The sequence below is a fragment of the Nannospalax galili genome, unplaced genomic scaffold (assembly GCF_000622305.1).
Source record: "Nannospalax galili isolate Female #2095 unplaced genomic scaffold, S.galili_v1.0 scaffold649, whole genome shotgun sequence".
Classification (NCBI taxonomy): Eukaryota; Metazoa; Chordata; class Mammalia; order Rodentia; family Spalacidae; genus Nannospalax; species Nannospalax galili.
Window position 1 is genome coordinate 1,355,898 of NW_008359093.1, and position 16,069 is coordinate 1,371,966.

Sequence of the window (16,069 nt, forward strand, 5' to 3'; positions counted from 1 at the left end):
GTTATACTTTCCTTTGAGGTGTTTAAGACCATACAGTTGGCCCAAATTAATTTACTTTCACTTTAAGGTCGGTGAAGGATCTGGTCCTCAGGGATCACATGGGCTTGGGAGGAACCTCTGGCTCCTTAGGCCTTTTCTTTTACCAGTTCCATTTACGTGAAGATAAGAGGTCCCTGCTTGACCAGGGCTTTGCTTGGAAGCATGGAGGAAATGTTTCTTCTGTGTTGACCCTCCTCTTTGCAGATTGGACACTGGTTTAAGTCCCTCTGGTGGGGTCTCCATGACCTCCCTGAACAAGAGGACAGGTGACTCATCACAGCTACAGGACATAACAAGAGATTCCCATAGCCCCGTTGGACAGAGTCCATCTTTTAGGGAAAGGAACAAAACTGTCCTTAAGTCCCTTTGACCAGATTAGTATGGGCTTTTAAGTATGGTTATTAACCATCCAAGAAGGTCAGTAGCACCAGCCTATTACCTTAAATTACTGTGTAATATATAGATAAAGCTTGGACTAAACCCAAATGTTCTCAAACATTGACTGGAGAGATTTATCATCACAGGTTAACTAGGCACAGCCCAGGAAAGGGGCTTTGAAACAAGAATTGCTTAGAGCTATCTCAAATGAAGGTTGTTCTATTACAAACAGAGGCATCCCATAACCGGTTTTACAGTTTTCAGAAGGGAGGCATTATATCACATACCTATAGTCAGGAAGTAAACTAATCAGAATTCAGACCAAGCTTCACCAGAACTGTTCTTTCTAGATTGCATACATCTGGTTCAAGGAGGTACACTTAGTTTTTCTTAAGCTAAATCATTCTTGTTATGGGCAAAAGAAAGTACCAAAAGTAACATTTGTATAATGCAGAGAAACATAAAAGACATCTTTCAGCAGCCATAGGTAACCGAATACTATTCTGCATCCATTTAATCAAAATCTGTAACCGGGTGTGCAGTACAAACCAGGAGTAGACTGAAAATGAACAACTCTGTATCTCCATAAACCTGTTCAGACCTTTAATAAGTTTGCTTAAAATGAATTTCATGATCCCTTCTATTCTGGAAATACCCTGTTTTTTTTTTAAATTTTTATCTATAAATCTTTTACTATTATAGTACTTTTTTTTATCCACCTGCCTCTGCCTCCCAAGTGCTGGGACTACAGGCATGCGCCACCACACCCAGCTGCTACTATAGTACTTTTTAAATTCAGGAGAACATTTGCAATTAGGGCAGAATTACATATAGCTGGCTGGGAAGAATGGCTGGATACTCTGGTGAGGGTCCAATGACCCCCCCCATTTATCTCCCCCTTAATGAAGGAATATAATTGTCAGCAAGCCCAATTGTGATGACCTTTTGTAAGCAGGCACAGCTGAAGTCATGAAGATGGTAGTTCTTTGACTCAAAGAAGAGTGCCGTGCAGCATCATCTTATTAAAAGAACATGGAATCCAAATTACATATATTAAGATAATATAATGAGAGGCTGGAGAGATGGCTTAGCAGTTAAGAGCACTGACTGCTCTTGCAGAGGACCCGGGTTCGATTCCCAGCAAAAAAACTAAACAGTGAGTTCCAGGACAGCTGGGGCTACAGAGAGACCCTGTCTCAAAAAGACCAAAAAATAAATTAAAAAAAAAAAATCTAAACACAGAGAGAAATTGTACCGTGGAGCAGAAGTAATCATTTCTTAAAGTTAATTTATATTAATAGGAACCATGTTGTAATTTAACAAGTTTAGTTTACAAGAGAACTTACTTAGAAGTCAATTTGATATCTAGTAGATTTTTTAAAAAAATATTTTATTATTTTTATTTTATGTATATGCATGTACTGCCTGCATGTAGGTAAGTGCACCCGTGTGGCACAAAGCCTGCAGAGGACAGAAGAGGCCGATGGAGTCCCTGGAACTGGAGTTACGGATAGTTGTTAGCTGCCATGTGGGTGCTGGGATTCGAACCCAGGTCTTCTGCAAGAACAAGTGTTCTTAACCACTGAGCCATTTCTCCAGCCCCTATATCATCATTTTTTATTTTTAAACTATTGTGTAAATATTATCAATAAAGTGATTTTGAATTTTGTTTGTTATTGAAACTTTAGTTTTGATCTCTGTAAGTTCAAGGCCAGCCTGGTTTACATAGTGAGTTCCAGGACAGCTGGGGCTACAGGGAGACCCTGTCTCAAAAAGTCCAAAAAGAATTGTTCCCTTTGTATTAAACATAAGTCTACACATTCACAACAGTCTCATACAATAAATACTGTGGTTAGACACAATGTCACGTCAAACCAGTTTCAAAACCAAGATGAAACTCTGATCAGATGGATATAAAAGGAACTCTTAAAAGCCAACAGTACTTTACATATACATCCATATACACATATACATATACACACACATATATATGAGAATCTCATCTCAAAAATGGCTGTGCTGAACAAAGCCATACACACTGATGCTAGACATAGGGCTTTTACTTGAAGAAAGCATTTTCAGAAATATCGTTTACATTTTAAGACAGTAAATATTTCTGATTGGTTTCAAACTCAACAAGTGATGGAAAACAGAATTATATATTTCCTTTGTACTTATGTTGGGAAAAAAAATGAAATACCTTGATGAATGCTGTAAGAACTCTGCATTTTGATAGAAAACTCTGTTTAAAATGTTGATTTAGATTTACTTGCTAAGCTTGCCTGTTCTGCCTGATTATATCTACCACACATGGATTTAACAATTTCAGCTTACATGAGAACTTACAAGTCAATTTGATATCTAGTAAATCATTATTTAATAATGGTTCCCTTAGTATTAAACATAAGTCTACACATTCACAACAGTCTCATACAATAAATACTGTGGTTAGACACAAGGTCACGACAAACCAGTTTCAAAACCAAAACCGATTACCTTGACGAAATTCTGATCAGACGTATGTAAAAGAAATTCTTAAAAACCAGCAATACTTTACATATACATCCACACACACACATGAGACTTTCATCTCAAAATGGCTGTGCTGAACAAAGCCATACATACTGATGCTAGACATAAGGGCTTTCACTTGAAGAAAGCATGTTCAGAAATACCATTTACATTTTAATACGGTAAATATTTCTAACTGGGTTTCAGACTCAACAAATGATGGAAAACAGAATTACATATTTCATTTCCACTCAAAGCTAAGCTAACCATAGCTTTACAGCATGATTAAAACAAGCTAATGTTTAGCCGGGTATGGTGGCACACGCTTTTAATCCCAGCACTCTGGAAGCAGAAGCAGGCAGATCTCCATGAGTTCAAGGCCAGCCTGGTCCACATAGTAAGTTCCAGGACAGCTGGGGCTACAGGAAGACCCTGTCTCAAAAAGACAAAAAAAAAAAAAAAAAAAAAAAAAAAAAAAAAAAAAAAGGATTAACAGTACCAAAAGCATAGAATATAAGAAAACAGTTTTCATGAGTGTGATTCAATGATTGCTATCTACAGTCAACTCTTTTCTATAGTAGTGTGCAGGAACTTAGAAAGAATGAGTGGTGAGAGCACAGGAGCACAGCACACAGGGTCAGAGGAACCAGCATGCCAAGTCTGCAGGGCTGGCGGTCTGTGACAGCAGCAGCTCAGGCAGAGGGTGGTCTTTTGCTTCCTATGAGGAAAAGGTGTGATGTGGAAGGAACATTGTTAAGGAAAAATTTTTTTTAAAAAAGAGTACATTAAAGGTCGGGCATGGTGGTGCACGCCTTTAGTCCCAGCACTTGGGAGGCAGAGGCAGGCAGATCTCCCTGAGTTCAAGGCCAGCTGGGGCTTGTCTACATAGTGAGTCCCAGGCCAGCTGGGGCTACAGGGAGACCCTGTCTCAAAAAGAAAAGTAAATTGGAAGACAGGGGCAGGAAGTGCAGCGAGGGAGGGATTCTAAATCTCAAACTATATTGTATGAAACTCACAAAATTTCAATTGAGACAGACAGAGAGAGGGATCCAGTGACAGGGCTGGAGAGGTGGCTCAGCAATTAAGAGTGTTGGCTGCTCTTGCTGAGGACCCAGGTTCACTTCCCTTCACCCACATGGCAGCTCACAATCTTCCCTTCTGACCCCTGAGGGTTTGCATGCATACACGTGGTGCAGCAAAAATATTCATATACATAAAAATTTTAAAAATAATCGAGAAACTGACCAGTGGTTTTCTGGCCCAGACCACTTTGGGAACTTCACTGGTGAACTCGCTAGTAAGTTAAGTTCCCTGGCAGGGCTCACCTGATACCTACTGAGTCAGCCATGTCTTCACAAGATGCCTGGGGGATTTCTGCCCTCACTCAGAAGCTGCTGCAATTTGAAGTCTGGTGGCAAATTTTGGATAATATGATCAGCCTTTTAATTTTTTCTTTTTATTTTATGTATGTGATGTATGTGCATACCCACAGAGGCCAGAGGAGAATCTCAGGTGTTCTGCAACATCATTCTCCACTTTTTTGTCTTGAGACAGGGTCTCTCGATGAAGCTCACTGGTTTGGAGAGGCAGCTGGCTGGTGCGATCTTGGGATCTCTCCTGTTTCCACCTCCCAATGCTAGAATTACACGTGGCCAATCCTGGTTTTTTGTTTGTTTGTTTGTTTGTTTTTTAACATGGATACATGGATGCTGGGGATTTGAACTCTCAAGTGTTCTTACTCACTGAGCCATCTCCCAGCCCTGCAACCATTGTTCTTTTGAGACATGACATGGAAAGTATTTGTACTTAGCACAATGTTAGGCCATGGAACTGCCACTTTAAGAGAGCAGATGTGACAGCCTGGGAGAAATCAGGCCATTCCACCCTTAGGACTAAGAACTGACAAGCACCAGCTGTGACAGAGCACTAGGGGTTAGGAAGTAAGTCAAAAACCCTCTCCCAGCTGCAAAATAAAGTTATGGTTCTACTCAAGTGCCTGCCTTGGTGCCCCTTGGCATGCAGACTAAGCCAGACTGAATTAAATAGTGTGGAAATTCTGCCACCCTCCTGAATATCTGTAAGAGTGAGAAACTGGGGGCTGGAGAGATGGGTCGGTGGTTAAGAGCATCGCATCCAGTTTCCTTTAAAAATATATTTTATTAGCCAGGTGTGGTGGTGCACAGCTGTGGTCCCAGCACCTGGGAGACAGAAGCAGACAGATCTCTGTGAATTCAAGGCCAGCCTGGTCTGCATAGTGAGTTCCAAGCCAGCTGGGGCTACAATGAGACCCTGTTTCAAAAGACCAAAATTAGATAGATAGATAGATAGATAGATAGATAGATAGATAGATAGATAGATAGATAGATAGATAGAGATAGATGATAGATAGATGATAGATTAGATAGATGATAGATAGATGACAGATTAGATAGAAGATAGATAGATAGATAGATGATAGATGACAGATAGATGATAGATTAGATAGATTTATTTAGTGTGTGTGTGTATGTGTGTGTGTGTTGTGCATACTGTGGTGCTCATATGGGGGTCAGAGGACAACTTGGGGAGTTGGTTTTCTCCTGCCTTGTATGTTCAGGGGGATGGAACTCAAATTGTCAGGCTCCATGGCAAGGGCTTTTACTTGCTGAGACATCTCACAGTTCCCTTTTCTTTCTGAGACAGGGTATCATGTAGCCCAGTCTGCCCTAGAATTCACTATGTACTCCAGTCAAAACTGGATTTGAACTCCTGATTCTCTTGAATCCACCTTCCAAGTACTGGAATTACAGGTGTGTGCAACCACACCTGAGTTCTCTTTTATCTGTGTGTGTGTGTGTGTATAACAGGGACTCACTCTGTAGCCCAACCTAGCCTCAAACTTTTTATTATTATTATTAATTATCATTATTTTGGTCTTTTTTGAAACAGGGTCTCCCTGTAGCCTCAGCTGGCCTGGAACTCACTATGTAGACCAGGCTGGCCTTGAACTTACAGAGATCTGCCTGCCTCTGCCTCCCAAGTGCTGGGATTAAAGGCGTGTGCCACCATGCCTGGCTTATTTGGTCTTTTTTTTTTTTTGAGACAGGGTTTCCCTGTAGACCAGGCTGGCCTTGAACTCACATAGATCTGCCTGACTCTGCCTCCCGATTGCTGGGATTAGAGGCATGCACCAACCACCATGCCTGGCTGTCCCTATTACTATTTTTCTGGAGACAGTGTCTCATGTAGCCCAGACTGCCCTCAAATTCACTAAACTCTTGATTCTTCTGCTTCCACCACCCCAGCGTCCGAATTATAAGTAGCAACCCCTCCACCTCTCAGCCTGTGTGGCCTGAGTACCTACAGTGTATTAGGCATTGTATCCACCCATCCTTAAACAAAATACTCTAGGATCCTCTATTTTTAAATTTTTATTTATGTGAATGAGTGTATTGCCAGCACGTGTGTAAGTGCATCCGTGTCGTGCAATGCCCTCAGAGGTTGGAGGAAGGGGTTGGATCCCCTGGAACTGGAGTTACCGACGGTTGTTAGCTACCATGTGGGTGCTGAGAATTGAACCCTGGTCCTCGGCAAGAACAGTCACTGCTTTCAATCGCTGAGCCATCTCTCCAGGCCTGATTCTTCTCTATTTCAAGACAAGCATGTGTAGAATTAGGGAACTTGACACAGGTTAAGAGCACTGGCTGCTCTTACAGAGAGAGGACCCTGGTTTCAGTTCCCAACACCCACATGGCAGTTAATACCTGTGCTGGATAGCTTTAGTGTCAACTTGACACACCTGGGTTGAGGGAGCCTCAATCTGGGAATTGCCTCTATTGGACTGGCCCGTGGCCATGTCTGAAGGGCATCTTCTTGATGAGTGATGTGGGAGGGCCCAGCCAACTGTGGGTGGTGCCACCCCTGGGCAGGTGGGCCTGTATTGCATAAGAAAGCAGGCTGAGTAGGGGCCAGGGGAGCAAGCCTGTAAGCAGCATTCCTCCATGGCTTGTGCTCCAGCTCCTGCCTCCAAGTTCCTGCCCTGAGTTCCTACCTTGGGCTCCCTGATGAACTGCGTGCAACCTGGGAGATGTAAGACAAATAAACCCTTTCCTCCCCAAGTTGGTACTGGTCAGAGTGTTTTGTCACAGCAATGAAGAACAAACTAAGACAATACCCAATTATAATTCCATTTCCAGGGGATGTGATGTCCTCTTCTGGCCTTCATAGGCACTGCACAACATGGGTACACTTACATACACACACGCAAAATATACACATAAAATATTTTTTAAAAATGAATAAGAGGGTGGTGTGGTGGCCCATGCCTTTGATCCCAGCACTCGGGGAGGAGAGTCCTGAAACTCCCTATGTAGACCAAAGGATCCTCCGGTCTCTGCCTCCCCAGGGCTGGAATTTGCAGGAGGGCGCGGATTTGCAGGGGGGCACCAAGCTGTAAATGAGGATAATGGAACTCAAACTTGCTCAAAAACTGCTCTTCCTGTTAGGGCGCCATTCCTGTTAGGGTTTTTGCTTTGTGCACCTTTGGTGGTATTGTCTGCCTCGAAATCTAGAAGCTTCCACTTGTGCATGCCGAGGCTTTAGCCAGGGCCGCTAGGTGGGCGCGGGGACGACCTAAAAGACCGCGCTGGGTGGAAGTAAATTTCACGTTCCAGCGGGGGGTGGGGGGGTGGATGCTTTGTCGTTGCCATGGATTCGAGGAAGCCACCTTGTACTGGGATGGGAAAGCCTGCAGGAACTTCGCCATCTCGGGGCATCCGTAGCTTGCATTGGGCTCAGGAGAAGCCAGGGAGGCGGGACTTCCGGCGGTCTGGACTGTCACTTTGCTGACCGGCTTCAGGCCACACGGGTGATCCTGCCCCGCGCGTGAGAGGTTGAGCCCATTCTCCAGCAGGCTCCTGTGGGGGGACCCAAGACTCGCGGCTGCACGCTTCGGGCTGCGGCTGTGCACACGTCCGGGACCCCGAGCTGGCGACCCCGCCTCTGAGCCTCAGTTTCCCCATCTGGCTCGTGGGAGGCCTTTGGGGCGGTGCCCGGAGCCACGTGCCCGGCATCCCAGTCTTAGTCCGTTGGCGATCTTCGGGGCGTACCTCGCCCTTCTCCGACCGAGAAACTGAGGCCCCGGCAAGCTGTGCGTGGCCGTGGACGGGGACGGGCCGTGCGGTGGGCGACCACCCACTGTGCCCCGCCCCCACTGCAGGTTCAGATGGCGGCGACCAGGCCGCCGACAGATCCATTGCAGGTGAGTGTAGGGACCCCTCCCTTGGACCAGTCAGTCCCCCTGGCTTGACCTCTTGCTGCCCTGTGGTGATGGAAGCGAGGTTTCCAAACACCATAGTCCAGGTCAGTGGGGTTAGCCTCCTGTGGGAGCTTCACTTCTGACACCCAAGGGGGTGAGGTCTAGAAGAAAGTTACAAGTTACAAGGGAAGGAACCCACGTCCAAAAGCTAAGGGAAGACTTATTTTTAAAGGCAAAGTATCTTTCTTTTGTTTCCTTTTTAATATTTTGTTTCTTATTTTATATGCATGTTTTGCCTGCATGGATGTAAGAGCACCAGTGTAGTGCAGTGCCCCAGGATGCCAGAAGAGGGCATGAGATTCCCTGGAACTGGAGTTAACACACAGATGTTAGCTTCCAAGTGGGTGCTGGGAACCCGGTCCCCGGAAAAGTTGCCAGTGCCCTTAACCTCTGAGCCATCTCTTTAGCAGCCCCTTGTTTGTGTTTAAGACAAGGCCTCCTTGTAGCTCTAAGCTGGTCTGGAACTCGCTATACAGACAGACCAGGCTGTAGCCAAACATGGCCTTGAGCTTCTTAGCTTCCTGCCTCCACCTCCCAAGTTTTGGGGTTGCAGGTATCTACCACCACACACCCAGTTTATGTAGTACTGAGAATGGAACCAGGGTTTTGTGCATGCTAGGCAAACAAAAAGCTGAGTTGTTAGATTCCCCAGCCTGGAACTTAGCATTTTAGATATGGAAAGAGCTAGAAAAGGTCTTGTGTGCCTTAAATGGCAGACATAGACTAGACAGTTTTCCAGTTAGGACTCTAAAAGCACCCTACCTTTTGCTGGTGAAGAACAAACATGGAAGTCAGCATCCTAACCCACGCATGGAGGAGGGCTTCCTTATGAAGGACAAAGGCACTACTTTGTATGTGGACAATGGTGGCTCCTGCACCGCATGGGCATTGAATTGTGGGTAGATCTGATGCATCAGGTCTTGAGTATGAACCAGAACTGTGATCTTGAGTGCCTGGAAAAGAAATGGAACTGTAGACAGAAATGCAAACTTGGAGGAAAAATAGTTTTCTTTCTTTCTTTTGAGACAGACTCTCTGTGTAGCCTCAATTGGCCTGGAAATCACTATGTGGGCCAAACTGGCCTCTGTCTCAGAGATCTGCCTACCTCTGCCTCCTGAGTCCTGGGATTAAAGGCATGTACCACCATGCCCAGCTTAAACAATAGCTCAATGGGTAATGGTGCTTGCCACCAAGCCTGACAACCTAAGTTCAATCCCCCGATTCTCAGAACTCACCTGATAGAAGGAGAGGACAGACTCCTGAAGTTTGTCCTTTGACTTCCACATGGAACACTGTGACATGCACATACCTACACACAAACATAAACACAGTACATAATATGTAAAATGGAAAAAAAAAAAGGAAAAGAAAAAGCAAGTTTCTTTCAGAGGAAAGACTGCAAGTATTGGATGTCCCAGCATGGAGTGTACGTGCAGTTATAGGATCCAGTGAACTAGTCCTGGTGTCCTGGGCCAAAGCAAGGCCTGAGAATTGGACTGGGGAGGGATGATTTCAAAGATTTGGTCAGGGGTGGTCAGTTAAGACTTGAGAGCAATGAAGAAAGGCTTGTACCTGTGGCTGTGAGGGAGAGAGTCTGTCCTGAGGGTGAGGAAGTGGGGGAATGGCAGCAGCAGAGCACCCCCCCACACACACACACTCCCCCAGGTACCCCCCATCCCTAGTAGGGATGGAAGTCCTCCACTTCCTCATCTGAAGGGCCAGTCTTGAAATGTGTGGCAGGCACATGGAGGATGCTAGGGATGGGCATGCTCTCGGGGATCCACAATCACTACTTCTCTACTTTGTTTTCTAATAATCGGGGATTGAACCCCAGCCTCCTAGGCAAGTACTCTTCCCCTGAACTCTATTTTCCTCAACAAGGTCTCCCTAAGCTGTCCTGGTGGCCTTGAACTTTTGATCTTCCTACCTTAGCCTTTCAAGTAGGTGGGATTACAGGCCCAGATCACAATTCACAATTGTTTTTTGTTGTTAATTGCTTTTTTGTTTGTTTGTTTTTTGTTTTTGGAGACAGGGTCTCCCTGTAGCCCCAGCTAGCCTGGAAATCAGTATGTACATCTCTGTGACATCTGCCTGCCTCTGCCTTCAAGTGCTGGGATTAAAAGCATGTGTCGGGGGCTAGAGAGATGGCTCAGCAGTTAGGTCTTCTTGTAGAAGACCTGGGGTTCGAATCCCAGCACCCACATGGCAGCTAACAACTGTCCATAACTCCAGTTCCAGGGGATCCGACAGCCTCTTCTGTCCTCCTCAGACATTGCATAATACTGGTGCACTTACCTACACATGCATACACATAAAATAAAAATAATAGGCATGGAGACGCACACTTTAATCCCAGCACTCAGGAGGCAGAGGCAGGCGGATCTCTGAGTTCAAGTCCAGCCTGGTCTCCATAGTGAGTTCCAGGCCAGCTAAGGCTACAGAGAGATCCTGTCTCAAAAAGACAAAAAATAAATAAGTTAATTAAAAAAATTTTTTTTAAAAAAGCATGTGTCCCCAGGCATGGTGGTACACACCTTTAATCCCAGCACTTGGGAGGCAGAGGCAGGCGGATCTTTGTGAGATAGAGGCCAGCCTGGTCTACATAGTGAGTTCCAGGACATCTGGGGCTACAGGGAGACCCTGTCTCAAAAAGACAAAAAAAAAAAAAGCATGTGTCACCACGCCCACCCTTAACATTTTAAAAAGTTTTTGTATAGATGTGTGTCATATGCACATGTGTGTGTGCACCTTCAGAGACCAGAAGAGGACATCAGATCCCCTGGAGCTGGAGTTACAGACGGTAATGAGCTGCCTGATGGGACTCGAATCAGGTTCTCCAGAAGAGCAGTACATGCTTTTAACTGCTGAGCCATCTCTCCAGCCCTGCAATTGCTACTTGCAACCGCAGAAAGGGCACAGCTGAGGAGGGTCTTGAGTGGTTCTGGTGAGGCATGAGTAAATGCCCAGGGCTGCTGTTCATGGGGCAACCAGCTGAGGGCACCAAGTTTGCATGAACTTGTTTGTTTAGTGTGAGAGAGACTCAGCAAGTGTCGGTGGCCCGTACAGGGAGGCAGAAATAAAGGGATCACAGACAGGTGCCATTTGAAGATGCTATTTGAAGATGAGTCTGAGTGGGATGTGGCAGTACATACCTTTAATCCCAGCACAGGATGCAGAGGCAGGTGGATCTCTGAGTTGGAAGTCATCCTGGTCTACATAGTAAGTCCCAGGCCAGCCAGGGCTATATAGTAAGACCCTTTCTTAATAAAAAAAGGGGGTAGGGTGGGAGCTGGAGAAATGGCTTAGTGGTTAAGAGAAATGGCTGCTCTTCCAGAGGACCCAGGCTCAGTTCCCAGCACCTATATGGCAGCTAACAACTGTCTGTTACATACATGTAGACAGAACACTAATATATGTAAAATAAAAATAAATAAATGGCCGGGTGTGGTGGTGCATGCCTTTAATCCCAGCACTTGGGAGGCAGAGGCAGGGGCAGATCTCTGTGAGTGTGGGGCCAGCCTGGTCTCCAGAGAGACAGGTGAGGCTACAGGGAGACCCTGTCTCAAAAAGACCAAAAAAAAAAAAAGGTCTGAGGTAGAACCAGGAAAGTAAGATGGGTGTCTGAGAAGCATCAGGGGAGCTGGCCACTGGGACAGGAACTAGATCCTGAGTGACACAGTCATACCTTAGACACTGTCTCTTGCTGTTGTAGGGCCTGATGGCTTTTGAGGATGTGGCTGTATACTTCTCCAGGGAGGAGTGGATGCTCCTGGATGCAGCTCAGAGAGCCCTGTACCGCCATGTGATGCTAGAGAACTTTGCACTTGTGGACTCCATAGGTAAAGCCCCACGAGGTTGGGGAGTTGGGGGAGAGCATTAGGACTGTCCCCTCTCCTCCCTGGCTACCCTTTAACCAGGGGCTGTGTGAGATGAAGGCTGGGGCCCTGGAAACGTACAATCTGATCCCCGGGTGCTGGCTGACTGTTCGTCTGTGCCTGGGTTCTAGCCCCTTCCTTTGGAACTGGTGACCTAATGGTTGCTTACAGGAAGCCTTGCGCTGCCTCTGTGAGCCCCCATGTGGTTGGGTTTTCAGTTGCACAGATTGCACTGTCTATTTCCATGAAGTCCCACATGCTACTACTGTCTGTTGGAGCTGGGCTGTCCTGAGTTAGAACTGGCCTCTCATCTGCTCCTCCCTTCCCAGGGTTCTCTGTCTCCCGACCTCCTGTGATCACCCAACTCCAGCGTGGTGAGGACCCCTGGCTTAGCAGCAGGACAAATATAGCCCTGGCCAGGAGCACCCATAGGAAGCCCAGCCTTGGTGAGTTGGGCTCCATGTTTTGTGAACTCGGGGCCAACCTGGGCTAAGCCTTTCACAAACTCTCTCTCTTCCCTCATTCTCCTCCCTTTTCCTGAAGGCAGTGCTTTACTTCCCCCTGAAAGGCAGTTCAAGGGCACAGGAGCTGGGTCCATGGAGTAACTGACAAACGAGGCATAACGTTTGTGGGATCATTCCTTCTCCCTTTCACTTGTGTGTTCAAATGTTGTTTGAACACTTGTCCTGGCCAGGCTATTCCTGGCACTGGACACACAGCATCATCCAGGACACTGTGTCCTGTGGTGTGGGGCTAATGCCAGGGAAAGGCAACAGTAAACAGGATTGATAAGTAGTGTATAGATCAGAGATGGGTGTAAGGAGTAATGCTGGAAGGAACGGCTTCTAGGACAGTCAGTGCAGAGGCCTGGGTGCTGGCAGTGCCTCTCAGTTTCCCACATCCCATGTTCTGACTGTGTGGGGACTAGCATCTTGACCAGTCAGGCCACAGCTGTTAGAACAGATGTTTCCTTACTCCCTCCCCCCAGGGCCAACCTAGGTCTCTGTTTTTCTCTCTTTCCTTCCAAATCCAGTCCATAGGGTACCCCTGCCTCCCAACCAGCCTGCTGTGGTCACTTCCTGGCCAGATGCCCCAGATCACTCCTTTTTCTCTGCCTTTAGGATCCGATTGCCATGCAAGGGACAGACAGCTTTCTGGAGAAACAGCACTGCCAGGGGCCATCCCGGATGGGAAACCTGCTACTGTGCTCCCTCCTGTGGGTGCCCACCCTGGTACAAAACTCCTGGAAGGACAACAGAGTGACTCCCCATCTCAGCAGAGAAAAGCCACGGGGGTATCTGTGATCTACTGGGAGCAGCTGCTGCTAGGCTCCAGCCTGCGATTGACCTCACCAGCGAGGCTTCCTGAAGGCAGTTCGTCCTTCACAGACCACCCAGCACCGGGGAAGCAGCCATGGGCAGCAGAACACCAGAAGCCAGAGGTGCCACAAACCTTCGAGAGAGCCTTCCAGAGCGTCCCCAATCTCCACCAGGCCGAAGAGGAACGTGGAATGAGTGGAGCCTGGTCTCACAGAGACCCTGGTGCCCCAGAGCCCCCAACATGGGATGATCTGGGTGAGGCCCTCCGGGTTGGCCCGGGTCTTCTTTCCGGGGACAAGCCTTTTGAATGCAGGGCATGCAACAAAGTGTTCGTGAAGAGCTCAGACCTCCTCAAGCACCTGCGCACCCACACCGGGGAGCGGCCCTACGAGTGCACGCAGTGCGGCAAGGCGTTCAGCCAGACATCTCACCTGACTCAGCACCAGCGCATCCACAGCGGCGAGACGCCCTACGCGTGCCTGGCCTGCGGCAAGGCTTTCCGACACAGCTCCTCCTTGGTACGCCACCAGCGCATCCACACCGCCGAGAAGACCTTCCACTGCAGCGAATGCGGCAAGTCCTTCAGCCACGGCTCCAACCTCAGCCAGCACCGCAAGATCCACGCGGGCGGGCGGCCCTACGCCTGCGCGCAGTGCGGCCGGCGCTTCTGCCGCAACTCACACTTGATCCAGCACGAGCGCACGCACACTGGGGAGAAGCCCTACGCCTGTTCACTCTGCGGAGCCGCCTTCAGCCAGGGCTCCTCGCTCTTCAAGCACCAGCGTGTGCACACGGGAGAGAAGCCTTTCTCCTGCCCGCAGTGTGGCCGTGCTTTCAGCCACAGCTCCAACCTCACGCAGCATCAGCTGCTGCACACCGGTGAACGGCCCTACCGTTGTGGGGACTGTGGGAAGGCCTTTGCCAAGGGCGCAGTGCTGCTCAGCCATCGGCGCATCCACACAGGCGAGAAACCCTTCGTGTGCACACAGTGTGGCCGCGCCTTCCGCGAGCGCCCTGCGCTCTTCCATCACCAAAGGATCCACACTGGCGAGAAGGCCCTACGGAGGCCGAGGGGCAGTATGTGCTCTCAGGCCAGGTCTCTGGGAGCATCTTTAGACGGTGCGTCTCCCAAGGCCACTTCCACCTTAGGTGCAGCAGCGGTCCCCAAGCTAGCTGAGGCTTGAGGTCACAGCTCTGCCCTTGCCCAGCCTTCTGTGAATCCCTTTCACTACTAAAGTACCTGTATCCTCAGCAAATCCCCAACTGGAAGCCCTGTGTGGATGCAAGCCAGGGTGAGGGAGACCTTCAGCTTCAGTTCCGTTTACATACAGGAACAAGACTTAACCATTCAGCCACAGCTCACACCTCCATCCCGAAAGAAGACAGATCAAGAGTGTGGACCTGCCCCCAGGCCTGGTGGGGTCAGGCAGAGACTGAAGGCAGAATCAGTGGGTGACCAGCGACCTCTACCTCTCTGCGTGTTGATGCCACGTCGGTATCTCATGACTCCAGTAGATATGAAGGGGAGGAAAAGAGCGGGCAGTGGGTAGAGAGGGACGGAGGAATCTGCCTGCACTCACACCAGCAGCTGGGAATACACCCTCAGGACTCTGTTTATTCAGGGTTTCCTCCATGCGGGCCTCCACAAATAAATGGTTTATTTCTGTGCCTCAGCTTCCTCCTCTGGGAAAGGAAAGGGAGGAGGGGGACTCTTTGGGTCCAAAAACATTCTGACAGACAGGATCTAAATTAGACCCAACACAGTTGCACCTTGTAGGTGCTGCAGAGTTTCACGCAAAGCCTTGTGAACCCTGTGCTGGTGTCCCCACTTCAAAGACAAGGAAATCAAGGAGCATAGAAGGGTTAAAATTGCCCAGAGCACACAAAAGAGCCAGAACTAGAATTCTACATTGCCTTGATCCATAATCTGCCTCCTTCTAGTCTATCAAGCCCAAAGGCAGGAAGTGGAGGCCTGTGGGGGTGACTGTGGCTCTCAGCACTGGAAGACAGATGAAGGATGCCTCTCTTCGGCCACACTCATCTGAATTCTCATTCAAGCCTTGTCTCCAGTTCTACCAAAGCCCAAGCTGTTTGGAACGTATGAAACCACAATAACTTTAGAGGAAGGAAGACAGGACTGCTTATTTTTGCTGGGCTCAGTCAGCATGTGGTGCCCACCTATTCTCCCATGGTGGTTGGAAAATGGATGAAGAACTGAATTTGGCCATTTCCTAAGATTTCTGAGCCCATCCTTCCCAGTATAATGTCCCTGAATGGTGGGGACAGATGGGTGGGTGGGACTCAAAGTTTGCTCTCTGCGGTCTTGAGTAGACCAAGTCTCACTTGAACCTTAGGCCACAGCAGCAGGGAAATTAATGGTCTTTTTTTTTTTTTTTTTTTTTTTTTTTTTTTTTTTTTTTGGACAGGATAAACAAGACTAGTATTATTTAAAACCTGGATTGGATATAAATTGTAATTTCTTACTTAGTAACGTGGAAGTCCACAGCCTTTTCTCTTGACTCGAGGACGTACTTTCTGTTTTTTAATGCTGTTTTTTTTTTGTTGTTGTTTTTTTGTCTTTTTGAGACAGGGTCTCTCTGTAGCCCCAGCTGACCTGAACTCACTATGTAGACCAGGCTGGCCTTGAACTC

At 47.7% G+C, this 16,069-nt stretch overlaps 1 protein-coding gene across 1 annotated transcript; it reads left to right on the forward strand.

Moving 5' to 3' along the window:
• Window positions 1–7,299: 7,299 nt before the first annotated feature.
• LOC103725474 (zinc finger protein 324A) lies at window positions 7,300–15,825 on the forward strand. Its single transcript, XM_008822779.3, has 4 exons — window positions 7,300–8,167; window positions 11,937–12,063; window positions 12,429–12,545; window positions 13,221–15,825. Exons 1-4 carry the CDS (start codon window positions 8,132–8,134, stop codon window positions 14,600–14,602), a joined length of 1,662 nt encoding a protein of 553 aa, XP_008821001.1. The 5' UTR covers window positions 7,300–8,131; the 3' UTR covers window positions 14,603–15,825.
• The last annotated feature ends 244 nt before the right edge of the window (window positions 15,826–16,069 follow it).